At 41.0% G+C, this 25719-nt stretch overlaps 2 protein-coding genes across 2 annotated transcripts in view; one reads left to right on the forward strand and one right to left on the reverse strand.

Moving 5' to 3' along the window:
• The window catches only part of cbl (Cbl proto-oncogene, E3 ubiquitin protein ligase), a 34224-nt gene extending 12461 nt beyond the window's left edge, over positions 1 to 21763 (reverse strand). Inside the window, exons 1-4 of the mRNA XM_076100003.1 lie at positions 20843 to 21763; positions 15984 to 16231; positions 1928 to 2074; positions 612 to 768 (exon numbers count right to left, since the gene is read on the reverse strand). Coding sequence (XP_075956118.1) covers positions 612 to 768; positions 1928 to 2074; positions 15984 to 16231; positions 20843 to 20989 — 699 coding nt within the window. The 5' untranslated portion in view covers positions 20990 to 21763. The remainder of the gene's footprint in view (positions 1 to 611; positions 769 to 1927; positions 2075 to 15983; positions 16232 to 20842) is intronic.
• Positions 21148 to 25111, forward strand: drc12 (dynein regulatory complex subunit 12 homolog). The gene is made up of 6 exons (XM_076100015.1): positions 21148 to 22147; positions 22235 to 22303; positions 23320 to 23439; positions 23659 to 23751; positions 23840 to 23991; positions 24849 to 25111. The coding sequence occupies exons 1-6, from the start codon at positions 22096 to 22098 to the stop codon at positions 24975 to 24977; spliced, it is 615 nt and encodes a 204-aa protein (XP_075956130.1). The 5' UTR covers positions 21148 to 22095; the 3' UTR covers positions 24978 to 25111.
• Positions 25112 to 25719: the final 608 nt, after the last annotated feature.

The raw sequence follows: 25719 nt of genomic DNA on the forward strand, positions 1-25719 counted from the left end.
AGCTCTGGAGATGATGCCTGATAAACCCCTCCCCTCCCTCTGTCATTTCTTTTTCAAAGCCTTCCTGCTGCAGCATTCTATGCTACACATTACATAAGTACGGTCTATCAAATACAAAGTTGAGTCCGGGTATGGCAAAGTAAAACAACTCATTAACTATTAATTTACTGACTCTACCGCCCCAAAAGTTAGTTAGATTTCCGTCCAGGGAATTTATTCCACAAATCTTCTTCCTTGCTGTTCATTATTCATCTAGCAGTAAGAAAGAACGATCGTATAATGATGACATGATAACGCAAATAAGGATGATTGTCCTTGTGAAGGATCTCAGTGTGACTCTCTATCTGAAGCCTTATGAAGCAGCAACAGACACCCCATAAAGAGGACACAATGATTGCCAAGCATCTGTACTGGCTGAGTATAGCAGAGGAACGTTTCAACTTCACTCCCGTCTGACAGTGTGAATAAAGCAGCAGGCATCCTGCTAACAAGTTGACAGAGTTAGCCGAAAAAAGAAGTGGCAGATTTGTTTAAGTTCATTATGTGCTGCTCAAATTAAATTTGTTTCACCTAGAGAGGGAGTGTGTGTGAGTGTGTGTGTTTGTTAATACCTGGAATAGCCTGGTGAAGATGTCAAACTCAAAGACAGAGATGTAATCATTGCAGGTGAGGTCTATGGTGGACTTGAGGGCCATGGCCTCCAGTCCTGAGCTGATGGGATGAAACTCATGGAGCGACTGACGGAACATCTTCCAAGGCACAATCGTCCTGTAACACACAAAACAAAAACGCATGACGACATACCCTTGCAAAAACTGAAATCGAACATCAAAACATCATAAATAACTGAATGTAGACGACCTGCGTGCTGCCTTGCGGCATACCCTACGTGCAGTAAAGGCGCAGTGATTATAATAAGATTCAAGTGAAAACAGGAAATGCTATTTGTGTAAGCGCTATTTTAGTATTTCCAAAAAGAGCTTTGAGGGTCGTTGGTCATGAATGCTATGCTAACCTGATGCAATCTTTTAAAGAGACAGCTACCAGGTATACGAACCGATGGTAAAGGTACTTGCATTTGTAAAGCACCTTTGTAGTCTTCCGACCACTCAAAGCGCTGTACACAACATGTCATCATTCACCCACCCACAGACATGCATACACTGACGGCAGATGCTACCATGCAAGGTGCCGCCTTCATAGTTTCGGTGGCGTACCCAAGCAAGACTTTGGTATGCGGACTGGAGGAGCTGGAGGAGCCGGGGATCGAGCCACAGCTGCACCGCAGATTAATTTCAATGCAATTAGGCCAACATTTGCAAAATACAGTACTAATCTTTTGCAAATTGTCCCATGTTTTGACAAATTTACCCCTGGGGATGAATAAAGTACATATCTATCTATGTTGTTGGTCAGTTCCTGATGAAAATGTAAGATATATAAGCCACACAACTATCTCATGAATGGGGAAATGAATGTAGTATTGGGGAAAACCCAGCTATTAAAATGTTCTTGTAGTTCCACGTGGCTGAGTTATTTTTGTATGACAACACTCACAGAAATAAATCTGATAAAGCTGTTTACTTGGGAATTAACTCAAATGTGTGTGATTGTAGAGACCATGGGTTCCCCTGTGTAAAATGTCGAGCACCCCCCAAAAAACACATGTCAACAGAGCTCTGTATTCAGTAACCCAACGTGTGTTGCAGAGAAGATATTCATCATCTGTGACTACTGTGAAAGAAGAGCAAGGAGACTAAAACTATTGCTCTCAGATGTCACTTATTTGTATTCTCTTCGCGTCATTTAACTCTTTTTCTTGGGAACAACCTGTAAGGAACCCCACGAAGGTTCCAGAATGCAAGTTTGGAAACACTGCGGTGATATAATATTCATTGTGTAAAAAGTAATATAAAATTGGGCTCACTTGTCCCCGAAGGCGCGCCTCCAGAACTCTGCAGCGTCTGCCTTGGTGATGCGGAAGTTGTCCCCCTGAAACAGACCGTTGGGGAAGGTGGCCTTCAGCTCAGCCAGCATGTGGCTGAAGATCAACGACAGCTTGGTGAGGTTCCGCCTGTGGAAATCAAAAGTAGAGTGTGAGGTTTCACGTTTTTATCATTGCATTGAGGTTACAGCGTCATCAGCCAATACAACAGCTTTAAGAGAGAAATGCATAGCAACATTAGTATTTTAATCAGAAGTCCAGGTAGGGTCTCCCAAGGCAAAGTCGTCCCAGGGGAGGTGCCAGACCATGATTATCTGACTGTTGTTTGCGCCTATACACCGAATAGCAGTTCGTACCAGGCCTTCTTGCCCTCTCTGGGAGGGGGGTAATTGGTAGGAACTGCCTGAATGATCTGAACCCAAGTGGTGCTTTGTTGTTGGACTTCTGTGGTAGTCATGGATTGACCAGAACAAACATTATGTTCAAGCATAGGGCAGTTCATGGCTGTACATGGTACCAGAACACCCGGGGCCAAGATCAATGATCGACTCTGTGGTCTGAGGCTGTCGGACAGACCTGGTAAACCCAAACGTGTAGTGAGGGTAAACTGGTCTTAAACTACCAACTCCGTAAAAAAAAAAAAAGTGAATCTGGGGGAGGCTGGGGACATGAAAAGGGTAGTTTAAAATGTATACTTTGCACCAAACTGATGATGAATTATTAATGTTGGCATTAGAGGGAGAGGCCATTAAGCTTGCAAATAAAGGGGAAAATGACAACATAATGAGTTCTGCCAACATTGTTAAGTTTACATGAACCGACTTTTTCTCATGCAAATGAAATACTGACAAAATAAAAATATATAAATAGTAACCTGTTTTGCATTCCTGATGGCGGAAGAAAAAAACAAAATGTGTGCTTGACATTTATGCAAAAATGTACTTCCTAAAACTTCTTGCATGCACAGTATTACTTATTATACATGTTTATAAACAGGTGACAGTGACATCCCTTGGCTTCCAAATTAATTTGCCAAAAGAGACATTATCCCCTCGTATTGGTGGTGTTTGATGAAGATGAATGAAGATAAATTCCACAGAAGGAACACATCAGCAAGTCGAGAGGTGGAATCCTTACATCTCCGTTTGTAATATCCCTCTTCTCTCATTCGTTTTAACTTGTTTCTTAATTTCCTTCAGTAGGGAATTAGTCTTGAAACTAATCTAACTGTCAGGGTTGATATCAGTTCTCTGAGATATATCACTTCATTCATGCTCCATTGGTAGCTTTGGGAAGACGTTCAACAATGTCTGTGTGTAGAACTGTGTTGCAATCTACTTTGGTGAAAAAACGTTGACTATTACCAATAAAAAAATAAAAAATAAATAATAAATTGAGGTTTCCTGATACGTCATATATAATTCTTTACCTTAAGAGGATAAAACAAATATAGTTTTAAAAATTGCATGTGGATCTGCTGCCACTGTGGTAAATCGATGGGTGTGGTGGTTGTAGAAGTGGATGGGTTCCATACTTGTTATACTAGTTCCAAGAAAAGAGAAACACATGACGAGCTTGACATGGCACTAAATTTCTTTTTATTTGTTTTTCCACAAGGCAAACTCAGTGACTCTTCAATTTGGTTCTGACACACATAACAGGCCACGTGAATGCTTAACCTTACTTCTTACAAATGTTTTTATTCAAATGAAAACATTAGACTTCCATTAGAAGGTTTCTAAAATACGCAATAAGATGGATGGTATTAAAAAATAAATACATTTTATTTAAGGCCAGCTTTCTGCTCACATAAGTAAGAGAAGAGTGTACAAAAACAAAGGAGACTAAGGAGACGAGACAACAAAGCTGCACAATGTCACCATAGCCCTGCACCCCATCATAGCATTAGAAGCGTTATGCTGAGAAGGACATGATTTATGAGGCAGCACAGAGGGAAGACTGTGCTTGGCTGTCGGGCAGGGTGAATTGACATGCACAAGAGAGAGGGCAATGAAAGCGTGGCTACGCTGCAGCTGCCCTACACGGCACTGTGCTTCCTATGAGTGGAGCGAGGGGGGGGGGGGGGGGGGGGGGGGAGTGGAAAAAGTGAACGAGGAAGGACGACAGTGACTGAAGATGGATGAATAGGATTAGTGTAGGTTGAAAACGTGCCAAAATAGACCAGTGCTTGTTAGGGGTAATAATTTACCTCAGAGGGAGCAGACAGGAATCTGAAAGAGAAAATGCAATGCTTGCAAACTGCAATAAAAGCATTGCAGTTATACCCTCTCAGCAGTAAACGATCATTAAACAGTGAACACTCTTGAAGCTGGATATCTAATCTTTTGAACTGCTCTACCCACTTGAAATCTGTAGCAAAAGACTTGAAGCCAGATGCGAGGACTGTATGTCTTTGAAGTCAGGGCGACCCTCATCAGTGATGCCATGTGGAAAATGAGACTTTCAACTCTGCGTGGCTCGTCCCCCCGAGGTGCTCATGCGGCTGTAGCTGTGAACGTCTTCCCTTTCCAGTGTCTCCACAGATCGTTTGTGACGCTGCATGTCTGTGTATTTTCTGCAGCAGCTATCATCTCAGCAGGAGGTCCTCCTCTGCTTCTTCTGCTTCCTAACCCTACTGGCCTATTGAGCCTTAAAGCTGCAGCCTCATCCATTCTCCTGTCAACCTCTCTCTACCCTGTGAAGATACAATGACCCCCCCCTCCTGCTCTGCTTTCATCTACAGGGGAATCATATGAAGACATGCATCCTCTCTCTTAAGAGGATACATGGAATTAACATCTCATTGAAAGCTTTCATTTCCACATTTTGGTTAGTTTGCCGTCTTATGAGTCAACCATCCACTCATCTCTGAACCTCTCTTCAAACCCAACATTAAATTATTTTTCTAATTAAACTACACTTATGCCAGTGATGCGTTTGAAGATTCTCTCTTGGGGGTCACAGTTTCTTCGGGCACAAGATGAACTGAAATTTTGTGATGAAAAGGCGAAAGCTGGGCTGAATGTTACATGTCTTCAACAGACCGAAGGGCAACCTTTTGAGGTCCGTCTTAAAATATGTGGCTTCTTTAGTTCTGCATCATTACTGTGAGGTTTTCTAAACATATAATAACCCCCCCAAAAAATGCAATTATGGCTGCAACTAACAATTATTTTAGTTATTGATTAATCTGCAGATTATACGATCAATTAATTGTCTAAAGATTGATGTTTATAACATTTTTTAGACAGAGTGTCTCCGAAGCTAATATGACACCTTTAAATGTCTTGTGTCGGACCATTAGTCCAAAGCCCAAATAAATTCAGTTTACAATTATGTAAAAAAAAAAGCAACAATTAAACACAATGGAAAAGTAGGAAACAGTGAATGATTGCTGAAAATGTGTGACGCGACAGGACATTATATGTTCACATAGGACACCATCACTCATAATGAGACGTTGATTGAGAAGATAAATTTTCTTTTAACGCAAAAAGTAAAAAACAAATAAAAAAAACAGTGATTAACTTGTGGAGTTTGTCACACGCACGAGGAGCTGTTAAGGCTGGTAAGCTACCACACCTACAAAAGCACAGGATGCTTCATGTGAAATGGCAAACATGTGATATGTGCACTTCAAAGCACGTTAAAACAATGTCCAGGAGTCACAAGCCTCAAGTCAATATGGTTTGGGAAACGCTTCCAAAGAATCCGATATCCACCAGTTTATCTACACGCAACATATACCTACACACAGTGAGTCAACATAGACTTAGTCCCTTGAGTCTCACATATGATATGTGGGTGTTTGCCGTTATAAGAGAGAATGAATTTGAAAGTGAACACTGGTCTGACTGGCATTAGGGTCACAGGGTGGCACAGCTGTCTCTAGCACAAGATTTACACAGTGAATGAGGGACCTTGTGTGGTTTTTTTTGTCTGCATGATAGAAAGAGCTTTACAGAAGGCTCGCTGAATATTAATTTGAAATTCTAAGTAAGATACAGGTTGGAATCTAATCTCCTAAGTAGCAGGACAAGCTGATATCTGTTTTAGCATCTCTCCCAGTCTGTGTCCCTCTCCATCCTACAATACCAGCTCTGTACTGTGTGTGTGTGTGTGTGTGTGTGTGTGTGTGTGTGTGTGTGTACTGGGCAGTAGCCAGCGCTCCTACAACTGTTGCTGCTCTTTAAGCCTCTGTGGCACAGGCAAGGACAAAGCAGAGTCAGTGGGCTACAGCCATACAGAGAACGGTTTGCTGACCTACTCTGGATTCAGATCGTCACACGTCTACAATGTTTTCTTTTTCAGTCCCTCACTCATTCTTAACCAACAGGCCAAACCCTTTTTTTTTTTTGTTTGTCCACCATCCCCCTCATGCTATAGATTGACCTCTGACCTTGCAGCTGGCTGCTCCCTTCCTGTTTCCTGCTGGCTCTGATAAAGTAGCGCAGCTAGCCAGCCAGCCCCGCACTGCACTAATACACCCCAGCCCAGCGAGCGAGGGTCAACCTTACAGAATGAGAGCCTGTCTGGATTGGCAGAGTCACAAGTAGCTGTCATATCATCATGCAGCTGTATTATCTTTCCTGCTCAAGGCTGAAAGGGAAATGTAGATCAAACACCAACTGAGCCCTGTACCAAAGCTACCGAGAGTTATTTTCAACAATTTATAAGATGAACTAAGCTAAATCAGGATTAAGTTCCCTTGACAACCAAGACAACCACAGTTTCAGACCAGCAAAACAGAACCATGGATAACTGTAGCCCTTCACATCCATTTGAATGCAGTCTAAGTCACTCAATTAATTGGCACCACTAAATTGTATAACAGGTCTGCACAACTCTTGTCAGTCAACTCTTGATGTCTTTAAAAACACATTTGTCAGTGGATCAGTGTTCAATATTACAGATAGCAATGGTAAGATCAAGAGGTGCATGTGGAAATGCATACAGTGCAGGTAACATGATGCGACTTCCAACACGTCAACACAGCTTTTACTGTGCTAGTCCGGTCATATGTAAAGCATTCACGCTGTGGCAGCCATCACAGGCGCTGATCACTGATCACATAGAAGGCTACAGCACAGTTATTTCAACTGAATGGAAATATACCAGTATTTAACCACGAAGCAAATTCATTCCCAATCCTCTCGCTCAGTTCAATGTAAAAACAACAACAACTTTAAAATAGACCTTAACAACCCTACTCAGCGATGCTCAAACCCATCCTCCTGACTCCTAAGATCGTGCCCTTTTCAGTGTCTGTCAGATCACATTTGGGCACAATCTTGATCTGTTAGGAAGCATGCAAAATTGAAGCTGCAGTTGCCTGCATCAGTTTACACCGTGACACACATGCAAAGGGAGCACCCGCTTCGTAGGGCTGAGGTTAATACTATTTTTGACACTGAATATAATAATGTGGTAAATACTACTACAAAAAAAATACACAGAAATTAAAAATAAATGCAACTGCTGTACTAGGAAACAGTGAATTATGCGTTTGAAATTGTGGTTTACCGTTTTGCTCTAGTTATCACTTTATACATTTAACTCTCAGATCTCCATCATGCTGTCAGGAAAAAATGTTTTTGAAGTTTATCACCAACCCTGCTTTTAATCTAATCTCTCTTTCAAAGCTTTGATCTCTCTAGTCAATTAGATCAGCTCAGATTATTGTGAAAAGAAGAAATAAAGATTGTAAAACAACAGAAAGCAGCACTCTTAAGCGTAATCCTCTCTCCACAGTTGACTAGTAATATCTTAGTGCATATCTGTGCTCATTTATCTCTGTATGCATAAACAGCAAGTGTTTGTTGTACCCCGAGGGACAAAGAAGGTAGTGGGTTGCATCATGCTAATCACCATAATCTAATAGTGTGAGGACTACATGAGTCGGCTGCTCACTGATACCATGGTGACATAAATAACCATGATGCTCTGCTATGCGTGTGTGCGTGCGTGCGTATATCTGCACATAGAGCCCCAAGCTAAGCAAATGTAATTGAAGCGGAAACATCCGCAACCTCTGAAGAGTGAAAGGTGTTTTCCATTGCCAGCACTGATGGATACTTGGCTGCTAGGCTAACGGCTAAAAGTAGAAGCTTGGATACACTACAGTAAATCACCTTGAGATTTATATAGCTGCGGTGATAAGATGAGTTTATATCGTCAAAGCCGAGAGCTGCGCTCACAGAGACGGACCTTTGTTTCACATGGACGTCACTGACGTCATGTTCGTTTACAGAAAATAGGAAGTCATATTTTAAGACGGCGCTCTCTTGATGAACCAAAAATAAGAATGGGTGCAAATGACATTTGCAAATACCAGAGGTTCTGTACCATACAATGCCATGTTTATCTCTGTCCACAAAAGCTTGACTACATTAAAACCGGAGCACTTTACTGTAAACAGCCGCAGAACTAATTTCATGCTCTGATCTTTTTATTTAGGATTGATAGCAAGATGTGACCCGAACTAGTGCAACAAAAATAAACTCTGGGAATTATATCCAAAACATAAATGTACAGACAACCAGGTGCTGTAACGAGTAGCAACAGCAGTCATAGCTGTGTGGTGGCATTGGACACAACAGTGCCAAGCACCTGACCCACTGAAAGAAAGGGTGCACGTATCAAGAGTTCTTTGGCATTGGGGCGTAAAACACACACAGCCTTCATGTTTTCGATGTATGCATATTTTCAAACAGCAGTAACTTACTAAACAATGTTGTCATGATGAGGAAAGAGAAATGGATCCAACATATTGTTGAGTGAAAGGCTCTTCATGGTACCGGCCACTGAAGACTAAACTGTAGTTCAGCTGCATGGAAGGCAGAATGAGTAGAGGTTTGAGGATGTTGTTCCTACCGACTATTGTCATGATATCACTAAAGCATGTCTGGAATGCATGTTTCTATTGTGCAAAGTATAGGAGCTCTACGCTGTTAGGAAAGGAAGGTAGGGATGATGGTGGCAGTGAGGTTCAGGGCTAGAAGATGTGTGGATTTAACTGTTTAACCATTATTGTCAATTAATTCGACGGGTAATTGCTTAGCCTTTAAAATGTCAGAAAGTAGTGAACATTTCCATCAAAATTTCCAGTCCATGGTGACATGTTTAAATGTCTGGTTTTAGCCAACCAACAGACCAAGAGCCACAAATATGAAGCTTACAATGACACAAAGCAAATACAAATAATTTAAAGCCAATATCTAGAATCATCAAATGTGTGCATTGGGAAGAGAGAGAGGCAACATTTCAACCACATTAACTATGGCTGCTGCAAAGCCAAGATATTGCCACCACCAGACTATTTTGCTTTATTTTAACACGATGGACTTCCATCCTCAAATATTACAAACTACAAACATTACATCAGAATAAATGCAACATTCAATGTTAGGGGTTGGAATTTTTAGGAACCTCACGATTCCATTATAAATTTATCATCAATACATCTTATTTCCATACACAACGATCCAAAATTAAAATAATTGACTTCGATCATCTTATATCAACACAAAAGTTGAAACAGATGGAAGTTAGACAACTTGCGTACAGTGCTGTTCTTGTCCAGGTTCCCTTTTCAAAATGCTTCCATAGATGCACTACCTTTTAAGCCAGTGGGTATAATAATTGTCACAGGCAATCATGTCGAGAATTGGGTTTTAAATTTCCTATTATTTACTTTTCTGCATTGAGACATAATCTTTCAAGAGAGAATCACGATGCAACTAAGAATCAATTTCCCCGCCATTTATATAAAATATAAAGGAAAGCTGAAAACCTGACCTATTTGTTTCTATTAAGTTGTTCACATCACAATTTTTGTCAAAATAAACAAAGAAAACAATCTGAAATATGAAAATGTTCATACCACTCCGCTCTAGTGAAGACTACTTTGTTTACAACAAAGCCAACAGCCACAATGCCTTTCACTGTCAACAGATAAAATACATGGCCATGAGAGATATACACCAATCTACAAAAAATATCCAAAACACGTTATTAACCTCCAGGTCTCTTTCTGCAGCCTATGAACCCACCACTTCCTGCGGCCGACAGGACCCAACGACGATGGTCAGGATGCAATGGCAGCTTGGCCCAGCATGACGATCAAACAGACCAACAGAAAGGTCAAAGCAGTATCCGGTTAGACCCATGGAGGAGGGGGTTCAAGGGATCACACACTGATCAATCCTTCTCTGGTATTACTCTGCTCAGGGACCGTAGAAAATGTAATGTATAACAGACAGGTCTCCTAAATAAACCAACACATTGGCTATAGACAAAGCAGCTGTGTTAAAACCAAGAAGAACATGTTCTCAACACAAACAATTATCCAAACCTTTTCATCAGACAGTTACAACTCACTAGTCATTCCTATGAAATGAATCGTGTTTATTATTTTCAAACAAAAATGGAAAATATATTACTGGTCGCAGCATTTCAAAAATTAGGATTTGTCTTTGTCATGTATGATCGTAAACTCTTTGAATTCTGGACAGTTGGTTGGACAAACGAGCAACTTGATGATGTCACCTTGGACTCTTGAAAATTGTCATAGACATTGGCCACTTTATAGACAAAATAAATATTCTTTTACTAATGATTAATCTGGCAATTATTTTTCTTGATTAATTGGTATGTGAGAATATTGGGAGAAACAACATAATCATAATTTCCCAGAGTTCAAAGTGAGGTCATCAAATTGCACATTTTGTCCCAACAGTTCAAAATCCATTTAGATAGATGTGAAGCAGAGTAAAGCATTTAAGAAGCTGGCACCAGAAACTGAGCTCACAAAATGACTCACTCAACACAATAATTACAGATTAACTTTATTTTGGTTGACTAACTGTTTCAGCTCTAGATCTGGGTCGACAGAAAAGGGTGATGTGGGATTCGAGATGCAGCGATCGATTATCAGTCGATCTAAACAGGCCGGTTTTCAGCTGATCGGCCGTGACCTGTGAACGGCCAAAGAGTCTCATATTTTGGACTTTTTGCCCATTACACTTGCGCAAACACAATTGAATAATTGTATTTCAAAACGCTATTAACATGTTTTGTATTTCATCGGCCTCTACAGTCTGAAAGCTTAACAAAAGCTGTCAGAGGAATGTAGAATATTTACCTAGTATATTACCTCGTATATTTAAAACGAGCATCAAACATGAATAAATCCAAACAAGGTCAGCAAACTATAAATAGCCTGCAGATCGGATCTAACAGGATGCAACTATTTCTTTGACTTCCTGTTTATTCTTTGAAGGCAGCTGAAAATTGTCTGACTTGACCGCAGTTTTTTTTCAATGCCCCCTGCTGTCACAAAAATTTGCTCCAATAATAATATTAATAAAAATAATAATATATCATTCAAAGTTTTTTAAAGATTTTTTAAAGTATTTTAATATAAATAAATTATAATATATATATATATAACAATAAGAAAATATACTTATCATTTAAATTGTGTTTTTATGGAAATAACCCCTATAGGTGACAATAAAGCAAAATATTAACAATAAGAATTTTTGACAGTTAATGACACGGGGACGGTTGAAATAATTTTTCGTTACGGTTGTGAAGAATGTTAGTCTGGAGCCTTGCGATCAATTATAATTCTTAGAAAATCGGAATCAGAAAATATCAGAATCGGCAAAGAAAATAGCCATCAGTGCATCTCTAGAATGCAGGTATCGTTTGACTGGAAAAGATTTTGATACTACTTGGTAGTGGTTATTTCGGTTACCTTAAAGGGACAGTGTGTACATTTTAGTGGCATCTAGTGGTACTAAATACCCTACAGATCAGCCCCTCCCTTTCCAAGCGTGTAGAACTACGGTGGCCTAGAGGTAGGAATAGGCATCGTTAGGGTCTTAGTACAACTACTCTTATCCTACTTATAAATAACAGGGAAATTCAGAAATTAATTAGAAGTTATTTATAATTTAGATATAGCTAAATATTGTTTCTAGAGCAGCAACAGTTATGTTTACAACAGCAAAGTCACTATATAAAGCCATTAGTATCTCACTGGAAACAAATGGACAATGTCAATAAAATGAATCACATTTCTGAGTGAAGTTTATAAAGAATTTAAAAACACAGACATCCGTCAGTATCAGCCATTCCGCCTTCCTCTGTCCTCCTGGCTGCTTTGTGTCAGCCGGCAGAGAAGATTACCAAAATAATCTTTTAGCCGATCTTGCCTGCTGTGCAAACAGCAGGCCTGATGTGCCTGCTGTGCAAACGACTGAATTAGGTTTTTAGTGTTGTTTAACATGTTCACAGATGTATTGATAAAGTATTGGCTTGCAAATATTTTATTGCACGTACAGTAACACGCGTAGTCGCCATCAACTGGAGTATCCTTCACTTCACCACAGCGAGCTATCTGTTCGTGTGTAGTTGGAGGAGCTCAGCCCGACAATAACAGTAAAAAGCACCAGTAACATCGGGTTTATCGATAGTACGATCTTTAATTATTTAGATCTAATACTGGGTTTCGGAGAGCATCCCTACCTTTCAAATAACGTAAAAACGAGAATTCTCTCGCTACAGACACCTAAATATAAATGGCCTTTTCTAAGTTACGAAAAACATAACGATTCTTAGTTTCGGGTGATTCTACACCGATTGAAACATTGTTATGACTATTATATTCAACATCTGCAAATAAACCCCCCCTATTGTTACACACTGTCCCTTTAAGGTATCGACAACCAATATCCAGCCGGGCCAAAATAAACAAAATAATTTTTACACTTGGGTACACAGTAAGAGAAAATAGATAGAAACCCAACTCATTTCTGTATGCCTCTTTGTCTACTCTGAGGCCCGAAAAATGTCTCGCATGTGCAGTGTAAAGCCAGAAGAGGAAGTAAGTGAAGCAAACAAGGAGGAAGTGATGACTGCGTTGTATTGATTCTGACTAAATATGTGCCGTCAGTGTACATACTCAAGTCTCTCTCACAGTAGACTCACTTTCATCCTCACTCTCATCTACTGTGAACAACACCAAACGCCTTTTCTTTGTCTCCACCATAAGTATACAAAAAACACTGTAAATATCGGTCACACCTTACACACAACTTAACATCTACATACGTCAAGACTTGGACTCAACAAAAAAACAGACCCATGCTTTTACTGAGCTACCTTAACTCTACTTCATCTTAAAGTAATAATAAAAAGAGGCTCTAAATCGCTGGAGAAGACAAAGTGGAAAAGTCTGTATGGCAACACAGCATATCCACCCACACAGAATTTAGGGCTCTCACGCAACGCTCGGGTCCTTCACTCTTGACTTGACAAAAGCTATTAAACTACAGTGGAGTTCCATGCGATGTCATTGCAAGTCAATAACTATCGAGCACTGATGCTAGTGTTCTCATATTTTAACTAATGCTAAATTGGAGAACACAGTAGCCGTGTTTCTGTTGAATTGTCAAGCAAATTTCAAGCCAACTTTTGAAATGTCGATAAAGAGAAATGTGAATTAAGCATGTTTCCATCAGCTGCATCGGAGCCAATAAACTCTGCTACAGCGTAGGTATTCACTACACACGGCATTAATCTGACACAAAACAAGTCGGCTTGGCTATCTGACCCATGTACGAGAGAAAAATGTAATTTCAATTGGGCAAGTTTTAATTAGTTCTTTCATGTCGTCTGTATTGGTGGAGACAAAGAAAAGCATTCCGCCTTTTTTGGAAATTCCGTGAAGACCACGACAGCAGAAACAGCTGATAAAGTCATGTGAGGTAAATGTTCGCTACATCCGAATTTAAATGGCAAAGCCGCTTTCATATCTTATTTAATGCATCGTCTCTCTTTTTGACAACCTCAAAAACCACCTCGAAAGCGTAAAAACCTTTTTTTCCACATGTGAGGAAGTTTCATCAGATTTTCCTATTTCCATACATTGTGCATTAAATACGTGAATAGAAACACGGCAAGTGAAAGCAGTGTATTATCAAACTATTCTCTCTGCAGTGAGATAATATTTATCCTTACTGTTTAACTTTTCAGTCAAAGTCATGTGCTGAGCTCAGCTGCAGCCAAACCACATACTAGTCTCTCTAGAAGCTCCACGTCATTGTATAGTATTCTTAAGTGGGCTGATACCAATTGGTTCGTGTCACTGCCACTGCCTTCTCCACACAGACAATAGCAGTCTTTGTGTGTATTGCATGGCTACTGTGTGCGTGTGTTTCCTTTAACCAGGAATTTCTTTCAACGCAGCCTCTTATTGCAATGAGTTAAAAATGGCAAAAAAAAACAACCCTGAACCAATACAGCTTCCTCTTCTCTCTGGTTTTTTTTTGTCTGCACGACAACAGTCATGGTAGCTGAGAAAGAACAACCTCACTGAGGAACTGAGCAACATGAAGAGGATGTACAACTTAGTACTGGCTAGATAAAACTATTACCTCATTTTCTCAAAACAGTCCGAACAAGGAAACAGTTCAAACAAGTTAAATACAAATGTAAAGAAACTTAAGAGGAAGCAACTGGAATATAAAAATAACTAATGAAAACTCTCAAGGACTCACTGCCACAGAAAACAGTCGCCTACCAATGAGCACTACTCTTTTTAATGTCCGTTGTACAATGATATTCAGGTGACTTTTTTTCTCTCCTTTCAAACCAGCTTTACAGACATCTTCATAACCCCCGTACGCCGGGTTCACACTTGACGTGTTGCGGACGTCCGGGTCCGCCTTGTGATCTTCAGCGACAGTTTTGGCGTCTGGTCTATTTTCTCGTGTGCCCGAGAGTAATCTAGCTAGAAAAAAAACTTCTACAATAAACAATTTTAATTATATACTTTAAAAGGACATAAATGGTACTTAGGTACTTATTCCACATATATGTCAGTTGTGTCTAAACAGAGAGCGAGCGCAACTCGCAGATACACACATAGACAAAAAGACAAGAAATTGTCTTCTGGTGTAAACGGCCAGGCTTCTGCTCGCGCAACAATTGCCATATCTTCGTGGCGCTTCCACGTCCAGTGTGAACCCAGCGCACAGCTTTCCTCTCCCTGTGTTTAGGTCTGTAGGAAGCCCCCAGCCCAGAGGCGGTTCTGGAGAAAACCCTTACTGGGATAATATCTGATATTGGCTCGCATAATGTCTGAAACATTCACAGAAAACCTAATGAGGGCTCTCTTACTAATGCATTACATATTGTACGTAATGCCAGTTAAAGTTATGTCAGACAGCATTTGCCCAAAGCAGGCAGTGAACCAAAAGGCATCTGCAGTGATACGAGCATAAGAACAGCTCCATCCAGCAGCTAGTCTGCATCTCGCAGAGCCTACTCATTAACACAACTACTTTGTGCTTATAAGAAGCTTCATTTTGTCTCCTGTGCTGTTTTGTCTTCACCATAATGCCTTTTCTCATTACGTTTTAAACAAGGGAAACAAGAGGCATATCTCATTGATTACGCGTACCTTTCTAGTACACTTGTGTGTCTGCTTTCAGAGGGACAGAGACAGATAACTAAACGTAAAGCGGGAGAAAGAGAGAAAGACGTCGACGCTGTGCGATTTCATAAAAGGAGCATTACAGTAAGACAGCTACATGAAGAGAAAATGTTCAAGGAGATGGTTGAGATAGCGAGGCACAAAAACAAAGTGACAGACAGGCAGGCAGCTGTAGATTAAGCGTCATCGTGACCGCAGATGCTCACATGATCAAACCACAACACCTCTCTCCTCTTGTTTTGATACGTCGTGAGCTACAACCACCCTGCAAGCTGGGGATGGGTGCAATTGTTCATTTTGTGCTTGCGCGGTCGTTAATATTCAAACTGAATGAATGAATGAAGTTGAGGTGTGAAGTCATCGTGAAACAGCAGCTATTGCGAAGACTTCACACCTCGAAGTCACCCGTTTCAGATGGCTTCATCAGCTAACCAGTTTGAGGAGAGAGAACATATCGAGCCACTTTCACACCGTTCACCTCTAGAATCATATCCACTTCATTAACATTCATATAGCTATATCTACTTTATTCACCTGGGTTGCGAGTTCTCCTCGTACATGCGTTCCTTGCCCTCCTTAAACAAGCTGATGGTCTGCTTGGTCTTCTTGGTGAGGTTCTCCATGAAGACCCGGAAGTACTCGTTGTCCCCCAGCATCTCCATTTTGCCCTCGTAGCGAGACAAAATGGTGCGCAGATGCTGGTAGGTGTCTGGCAGCAGGTCCAGGATGTAAGGGGGGCTGTTCTTCAAAGCCAATTTGGGGTTTTGACACAGGCGCACCACCTGCAGAAAGGGAGGATATGAGGGGGGGGAGACGAGATAACGTTAGAGACAAGAAGCGGGTGCAGGAAGTAAGGTAGATGAGAGAAAAGCAAGAGAGAAGGAGAGTGACAGGGAAAGAAAATCTGCATTTTCATTCTCAGTAAGACATTATTGATATCATATAGACGGTCTTTTGTGTATTAGTGCACTTATCTGTAGTGCAGAATATTATCCGTGAGCCCAGATAGAATATATGCCAAATGAAAAATGGCAACAAAGTCAAATACTGCGAGAAAGGCCCTTCAAAGCCCCGTCAGAGTCAAGCTTGGCACATTACATGATGGAATAAATCATGGATTTAATCCCTTATGGCATCATGAGTTATTTCACCACTGTCACACTACTTCCTCTTGTATCTACACAAAAAAAGGTTACAGTGGACAAGGACGAAAGCATATCTGCATTCATCCATGGACTGCATTGTTTGTCCCATTTCATTGCTAAGTTAATTATCTCAATTCCTCATTGGTGAAGCTAAGGGACGTCCTTTTATAGGCATGCACAGCAAGGTTTACACCTAATTATGTGACCTCCATGTCAATTATCATAAGTAACGACAGTCCGATTCTCCATTTCTTCAGACTGTTTAGAGAAGTTATTGATATTTACACTTCCTCATTTTACTCTGCACACCCTGCACACTCTTCTGCCTCACAAATACAAATTCTCTTTACCCAACATTTCAGCATGATCGCCTTACAAATTTGAACAGCCGAAGCCTTGACGGATACTTACAACGTGGCTATAAGCATAATTTATAGTGAATACTAAAAAAAAAAAAAAAGCCTGTTTTTAGGGACACAAAGCTCCACTAACATCAATCATTGACCCAACAGAGGGTGGATTCTGTAACGGCTGAGCAGAGAGATAACCTTCTACTAGACCGCTTTATAAAACATGGAAATTCAGACCGTCCCTCTTGATGGCGAGTCTACGTGCTTGTTCACCAGACTGCATGAACACATGTCACGTCCTCAGTAATATTCAACCTTTCCTCACTTATCTCACTGTACTGCTGCACTGTGTCTGAGTCACTTCGTTGAACCATTACAAGAGACACTGGCGGACAGCCTAGACTCACTCCCTCACTCTGACATTAGGCTCTGTGTCGGTGCAATCCTATTTGCCACCGCATTGAAGTCCAACTTACTAGCATGACCACAGAAGCACTTCCATTGAAAAACCCCGGGTCTCGACACAGACGTAGGCTGTCGGCTTCGTCGGTGGCCGAACAATTGCGTGTCAACAACAGGACGTGGCTCATTCTTGTGTAGACCAGGCCAGATTGTTGTCTACTAATAATGTGGACGTGTTAGAAAGAGAGAAGACAGACATATAGCAGGAATTTCCTTGCTTCTTCTTTTTGGAAGCCATCAGGTTGTCATTATGGGAAAACCAGACTTCCAAAACACTTAGTATGACATCTTACTATCAATCAGATTATAATCGACGTAGGCCTGGAACCACATCGATTTTTCCGTTATCATCATTAATCAACAGTAAACCAACTTACTTTCTAAAGCATGAATAAACCTATTTATTGTAAACATATTGACAATCAATTCATGCCTTTCTTTCCCAAAACCTGTGTAATCCTTTGGCATTGCATGGTAGTAGATTGCCTGCATTTACATATTTATTTGATACAGTTCATCAGTTCCTCTAAATTTGGTCTTAATCAACCATGGATTAAGATCTAATTATTGGTCATTATTATCATTCCCACACCTTAGCTGCCCAACTTAAAGGGGACATCTCTTGAGTCCTCAGCCCAAATGACCCATGTTTGCAATACTCAAACTGAGAGAGTAACATATCAGGAATATTTGATTCCAGTTCATAAGTGGACAAGTGAGTTCATCATCACCACTGTATCAAATGTCTCTCAAAAAGAATGAGGTCACACTTGGCCTGTAGGATATTTAAGGCAGTACTGATTTCACAGTGTGCTAAATGTTTTTAATGTGTGGGCCTGAACATCAACGGTCACCTTCCTATTGATAATGAGTGTGAATGGATCATAGGTGACATATTTCAGTGCAATGTAATCATGGCATTATCAAATCGCTTTCAACTCTTCCAGATAAAAATAAAAAATGCAATAGAAGTCAAGGATTACCAGGGTGACTAAGGCATTGCTGGGTTAGATAGATAGACAAGATCTAACAGATGTTTTAAGCACTAGGAAATGCAACTACCACACGACTTTCATTAAGATTAGTCATGTGGATTATTCATACATTACATTTTGCATTAGACTGGCCATATAAGACTAGCAAAGGCCTGATGATTTCATCCATTTAAAACAATATCAATTATCAAACTGAGACACAACTGAAGGAGAAAGAAAAGCTTAAAGATGCCTTTGAACAACTTCAACTGAACATATTGTACACTATAAGGATAATGCCTGTACATGTTTGTATCCTCTGTATTTTGGATAAATTCGGCCTCATTGCACAGTCATTCCTTTAACCCTTCTCTAGGCCTCCAAACGAAGGAGGTCTACACGGGTTATGTCTGGGACCAGATAAGACTGTAGCCAAGGTGACACCACTAACATCATCATCAATCTACCATGCAAAGACTTGAGCCCGTAACTCAGCCAAACACGCATGCATGAGTGCTCAGTGTCATTCAAGGCTATTGTCCTGCGGTAAAATGTTGACTGCCTCTAAGCTAAACTGCATTCCTCTCATCGATTTCTCTCTTCTCTGTATACGACTTGTCCGATTTCTGTCTCAGTCCATCCTGGCTGGATCTGCACCCAAATATGTTGTTCAAGTTCAAGTCACATAAAGATTAACCATCTTCAATGAATGTGGGCCGTGGATGATTTTTTTTGTTAGACTTTAGCTGTTAACAGGCAATTCTGTGTTTCCTTTATAGGAAAATGTTGCTAATGTAAATATGACTCTCTCAATATTAGGCCAATTTTTAAAAGTGGTCTTGATTAGTCACTTAGACACAAAAACCTGGGAAAATAGGGTGCAGGTTGAAAATATCGAAGTTCCCCTTTAAACTTTTAATGCTGTAAACTTTATTATTTAAGATTTTCTCATTTCAAGCTCAAACTTGATGCAGGTAGCTAAACTAACAATACACCTTTTGATAAGGGCATCACAAACATAAACACAAGGGTTCAATAATTCAGGTTTGTTATGCTGAACACTTTAAGAATAGAGTTCGTGTGTGTGGGCAACTCTGAAGAGAAAAATGTAACCCTGTCCTGGGCGGGAGGGGTTATCAAAGAGCAAGTGCATTGTTATTCTGCAGAGTTGGGCTACAGTATATTCTGGGCTGTGGTTTTGAACAATATTTCTGCTGCTATTTTAAACAATCGTACAAATATCGAGTAAAAATACTTCCGCTCTTAAAGGTAAGCTGCTCTTTTTTTCACCTTGCTGGTGCTGCTCTCAACTCTTATACTGGATCGCATGTCATATGTATGGTAAATTATTCCCGTACTGTAAACTGCATTAAGCTAACCTGACTGTGCAGGTGGTTTAAGTGTAAGGTCAGCTGTCCAGTCAGCTTGTCTGGATTGCAAACAGACACTAAAATAACTCTCTATGAGAGTGTTGAACGTTCACTGAGAACAAAAATAAGACAGACTGGAGTTGCAGCATTTACTTCGGTTTTCATATTGTGTTAGCAGTTACAGTACATCCTAAAACTGTGGGGACCAGCCCGGCAGGACAATCTACCACAGTGGAGAAAAATAAACTGGAATGTGGTTTCTTAATAATAGCTTTGTAAAATGACTTGGTCTCTTAACATCAGAGCTCTAACCTAAGGCCTCAAAGAGGAAGCAGAGACACAAAAGAGTGTCTTGTCTTCCTAGTCACTCTAATATTGCTGTGAATCTCACAGGAAACTGGGGGTCAAACGGCTACAGACTTTTTTTCCGAGAAGTGAAGCTGTGAAATGAGTCTCCCCTGTGAAAGAGAATAATTGGCCTAGTTAAACAGACACGTTTATTTTCTTTCCTTTCTTTTTTTCTGAATGCTTTGTGAGTTTCCAAGGGCTGACAGACAGTTAACTGCAGACATTTCAGCAACAACGTACAAGAGAACTGTTGCTGTGCTAAGCAGCCCCTGTGATATCAGAGCACGGACATAAATTCGTTATATTTAATTCCTATACGGCATGTCTTCCTTCTGTTTTAATGCTTACGATACACATATATAACCCTGGTCAAACGTGCTAGTTGCACCATGGTACAACAACTAGTTAACATCACCAGAGAGTGGCACAGCACTAGCAAACAGATGTGGTAAAGAAACCCTTGCTCTCCATGGGCTAGCTTTAATGTAAGGCTGCTTTAAAGTATATGTATTTTACTGAGCCTGGCACATACGGTACAAAACAATACAGTTTAGGTTGGCTAATTAGCTAACCATGTCTTCTCCCAGCTGACTAGCTTCTTTAACGTTAGCAGCGCCAGACCTGCAGCAGGCGAACATTAGCTAGCTTACCGCTGGTTAGCTGCGGTGAGCTAGCATCCATAGGCACCAGACGCGCTAGCACAACGTTAACTGCTAATTAACGGTGATTCATAAATTTACGAACCTTGTCCATTAGTTTCCAGCATTTCTCCACCGTCTTTTTGTCCACGGCCCCGGGCTGATGGTGGGAGTAGAGGTGGTTATGGTGTGGCTGGAAGGCATCCTTCATCATTCCGATGAGTCCCCCACCTTTCTTCAGGTTCCCTGCCATGTTCGGTCTCGGCTAGGGTCGGCCAGAGCGACAGACAGGCGCGGCAGCGCAGGGGTCAGGGGGACCGAACCGGCGCCTGGAGGAGCTGGACCAGGGAGATGGTGATCCGGGCACCCCCCGACGAGGACTGCGCCCGAGTGGTGAATCCGAGCCGGGGTCCGATAGGGGGGGGTGTAGGGAGGGAGGGATGATTATCGGATAAAGGCTCCCATCAGTGAACCTAGCATCGGTTTAAAGATAAACGTCCCGATTGAGGCTAAAGCAAGCACCTCAGTGACCGCTCTGTGCTGCAGCTAGCTGCTCCGTCTCTCTCTGCAGGGACCCACGCAAGCTAATTAGCCGAGCACCAGAACAGTCTCCGCTCTGCTCGCCCTCAGCTTGAGGACAATGGCACCGTTTCTTTGCCCAGGAGCCTTGTGGACTGGAGTGTGTCCTCTCCTCTTGTCAACCCCCGATGTCGTTCCCCTTTTTTTGTCAGCAGCAGCAGCAGCTCTTCTCGCCTGTGCCGTGTCTTGACGGGAAGTTCAGCGGCTGTGTGACAGAGTCAGCCCTCCTGTGCGGGCTGACGATCGAGGAGCACTCACCGATGACTGGAGAGGAGGAAGTTGCGCTTTAAACTGCGATAGCCTCACGGACACACGCACACCAGACCTGGGGTTGAATAAATAATTGTGGGAATTAAATATTTCCCAGTGTTTGTTCTGTTTCCTCCAGTGACGTGTTTGTGCGGCCCTTTCCTTTCCTGTACGTCCCCTTCCGTTCGTTTCGCACCCCCCCACTCCACTCTCGAAACTCAAACTCCACGCCTTCCCTGTGCGCGTCCACGAGCCATGAATGTAGTCGGGTGCGCGCCTCTGCCTGTACAGCATTCATAAAACGTTAAAGGGATACTGAATGGAGCACTGAGCTCAAAAGGCAACAGTGCCTTAGTCAAGTTGTGATTGGCTGTTATTAAAGTCAATCAACTATCAATCAAGCTGGACAGTTAGTGCCATGGCAACTCGCTCAGCAACCAGTGCCCAGCAACAAAGACCCATCCCTGTATGTAGTTGGTCAGTGTGTAGTGTTCACAAAGGTCTGAGCACACAGCCTCACAGCAAGCAAACATGCCTCCAAAGAACAAAACTAAAAAGACCACAATGAAGAACCCCGAAAAAAGTAACTTTGCTGATGAAATGGTTGACATTTTTGGCTTCTTTGATGCACAATTTTTTTTTTTAAACAACTTTTACTGTCTTGTTGAAGGTGAAAATGACTTTGAAGCAAAGTATAGGCGCAGTGTTCTGGACGTAGCCGTCCTACAAGATCACATTGGTGAGCAGCAATTTTGAGTTGAGTTGCTTTATGTTATCTAGCTTTTGTTTAGGTCAAACGACCCACATATCTTTGTTATTCATATTACATCCAGAGGCAAACTGATGACTGGTGACTTATCTTGTGTAAAAACAACAACACTCCTTTTAACATTTTAAGAGATCAAGTCCATACTTTATATGTCGTGTTGATTATTTTTTGAATTCATGAAATTATCATTTAATCTTTATGTCAGAAAATAGTGAAAAATGCCCTTCATAATTTCTCAGAGCCCAGTCCAAAACTCAAAGATATTAAATTTACAATTATATACAACAGATAAAATCCTCACATTTGATAAGGTGGAACCAGCAAAAATGTTGTTATATTTTGATTCATATATCCATTACACAATTACTGAGTTATCAAAAATAATAGTTTGATGATTAATTCTCCATTTATTTGTACTTTCTGTCAGTATGTGCTGTAAAACCAACTGCTATCAACTTTACCAAAATAAAACTCATGCCCATTGGCACTATTTCTACATAATGAGAAGCGAGTACATTTTTTAAACTAAATTCATCTGATGGTAAAATTATTACTTACCGTTCAGATAAAGTTTTTACACCGTAGCTAGCGGTGGTGGTAAGTGCAGTAACTAAATGCATTTACTCAAGTACTGTGCTTAAGTATGAGTACTCGTACTTTACTTGCACCTTTCTACTCTACACTTCAGAAGTAAATGTACTTTTTTTATACAAAACATATTGTATGATCAGTTAAAAAATAAATGCATTGTAATAGATCACACTATCATCAAATAGTTAAAAATAACCCAACTACAACAGTAAGGCTACATGTTGAAGCATGATGGGATACTTGAGCGTGTTTCACTAATAAGGCTTAAGTCCACCATAGGAAAATACTGACAACATTGAGCATTTGGAGTGTTTTTAAGAAGTAGAAGTAGACAAAAAAAAATCTACAACTGGTGTGTACATTCATGCATGCATGTGTTTGTGTGATTGCCACAGCCTTACAGTGTGAGTCTGTAAAAAAGGTCCAGTCTGATAGAATTGACCTGAGGAGACGCATGAGACACACGGAGCAGAAGCTGCAGCACGAGAGACAAGACCACAGGGACGTCAACTCTGGTAAGGTACAAACGGGGCACGAATCAACAATTAGCCTTTCTTTTAATAACCTGAGAAGCGTAGATCCCTTTGGGAGAGAGTTTGCCAAGGTTAGGGTAATTCTTGAGGAACAAAAGCCTAATTAGCTGGCTGCCTAAGCTGATTGCTGCATTAGCCTAAAACAGTGAAACAGCAATGCAGCAGCGAAGTCTGACATCTTTGACGTAACTATTGTTCTAGACCTCAGTCGCCAGTACAATACCATGCAGACAGAGCTGACCAACAAGGTAAAGAGGATGGAGAAAGAGGTCAGCCAGCTGACAGAAGAACTTGGTATGAAAACATCTCATTTTAATGTCTATATCTAAATGAATAAAGACATAGGAGTTCCACTTAGTTCCCAAATGAAAAGTGATGGCAGTGGCATGCCTGTATGCATTTGTGTTGTGTCAGGAGGAACTGAGTAAAGAGAAAAGAGAGCGTGAGCAGGTGGAACGGGAGAAGGACGCCACCATAGCTAAGCTCCAACACAAGCTGGGCAACATGGAAACAGACTATGAGAAGATCCTGCATGTGAGTTGCAACACAAGCTAATGCAAACTTATTCAAAGGAGGCGCTGAAGAGGCAACCACTAACAGGACTCTGTAGGGTTGCCAGACATCTGTGAACTGTAGACCTGCATGTACCGGCCTCCAGCAGTCCAACATTCACCCTTCTGTCGAAACTATTTGGACGCCTAAGCAAAGGTGAACATGAAACGTTGCTCCAATAATTTGTTAGGACTTTCTGGTATCACAGAGCCACAGAACATCAATCTGAAGGTTAACCTGGATGCACTGGACCACTGTATTGTTTACAATGAGAGGTGAAGTTATCGTTACCAACACGACTGAGAAATCAGAACAATAAGAAATGATGATCCAAAATGAAGCAGAGGAAGGTCTTTTGTGGTTGGTTTAAGGGTCATATCTGTTGGTTTAAGGGTCATATCTGTTGCAGAGCTGCTTCAAGCACTGCGCAAAAATGCTTGAGTTTACAATATAACCTATAGGTATAGTATATTACTTTACACAGGGACAATAAGATGCCATTAAGACCTAATGGATAAGGAATGGGCCCAGAAATGACGTTTTGTAGGTACAACTTAGGCGGTAGATGCAAATTTTCACCACTCAGGTCTTCAAAGATAAGTGGTCAAGCCTGGAGCCCTGAGCTCAGGCTGTGATTATAGAACTATGATTTTAATATGCAATTATCATTATTTCTCTCCTCCCTCTATGACACAGAATTTAATCATGCCTTATCTGCATCAGCTCCACTCCTACAACTCATCTGAGTTAAAGGTGGTTAAGAGGGGACGGTTAGACAACTGGATGATTTAAAGTGAACATTTTAGCTGGCGTCTCATTTTCACTAATGTTTTCTGCAGGAGAATCTAGACGGTCTGACTTCCCAGCTGTCTGTGGCTCGACGGGGATGGGAGGACAAGAGCACCACCCTTCATCAAAATTACAAGGAACTGCTCTCTGAATTTGGCCTGAATGCACGGCACATCTAAAAGACAAATAAAAAGCAGCTGCTCTTCTCAGTGAGACACGTTTGTTTAATGTTGGATCTACAACATGGGTTCTATTTGATCAGACTGTTGCATCTGTTTGGTTTAATTGAAAGTGACGTCTGCGACTGCATCCTTTTGTAACTCGCAATTTAGTATGCCGAGCACACGGATGGATGTTCTTATAATATTTTACCATCAGAGTATCAAATAGACTGAGCTATCTATGCATGCGTTCACTAGCTCACCATGTGGTGTCTGCAATGTTGTGTAATCCCCACTAGATGTAGCAAATGTCTGTTTGCAGTCGGGGAGATGGTGGCCAGATGTCGTAGATACTCAGATGTTTTATAGAGTATTTTATATGAGTAAATACATGGTATACAATGTTGCTTTTGAGACTAGATATTTCTTAAATCATAGAATACTAATAAAGTATGTGACGACTACACTACGGGTGTGAAATGAATGATACTGGGCGAGAGAACACCGCACAACAATAGAGACCAACATGATCTTACAACAGGTAGGTGTGTTAACAAAAAAGGCAATGTTGATGCGATTTTCTCAGGCTGTGTTTTATGCTGAATCAGTGGACCAGAGGTCAAATATTGTAACAGGCAGGAGAAGTAAGGTGAATCTGGCCACATAAACCACAGAGATGTAAGAGACCACCTCTGCTAAACTCGAGTACTTCCAGACGGCAGTGTTTTCATTCAAACCAACAACAACAAAAAATAAATCA

This window comes from Anarhichas minor, unplaced genomic scaffold, assembly GCF_050575085.1.
Source record: "Anarhichas minor isolate MPS153535 unplaced genomic scaffold, ASM5057508v1 ptg000026l, whole genome shotgun sequence".
Lineage (NCBI taxonomy): Eukaryota > Metazoa > Chordata > Actinopteri > Perciformes > Anarhichadidae > Anarhichas > Anarhichas minor.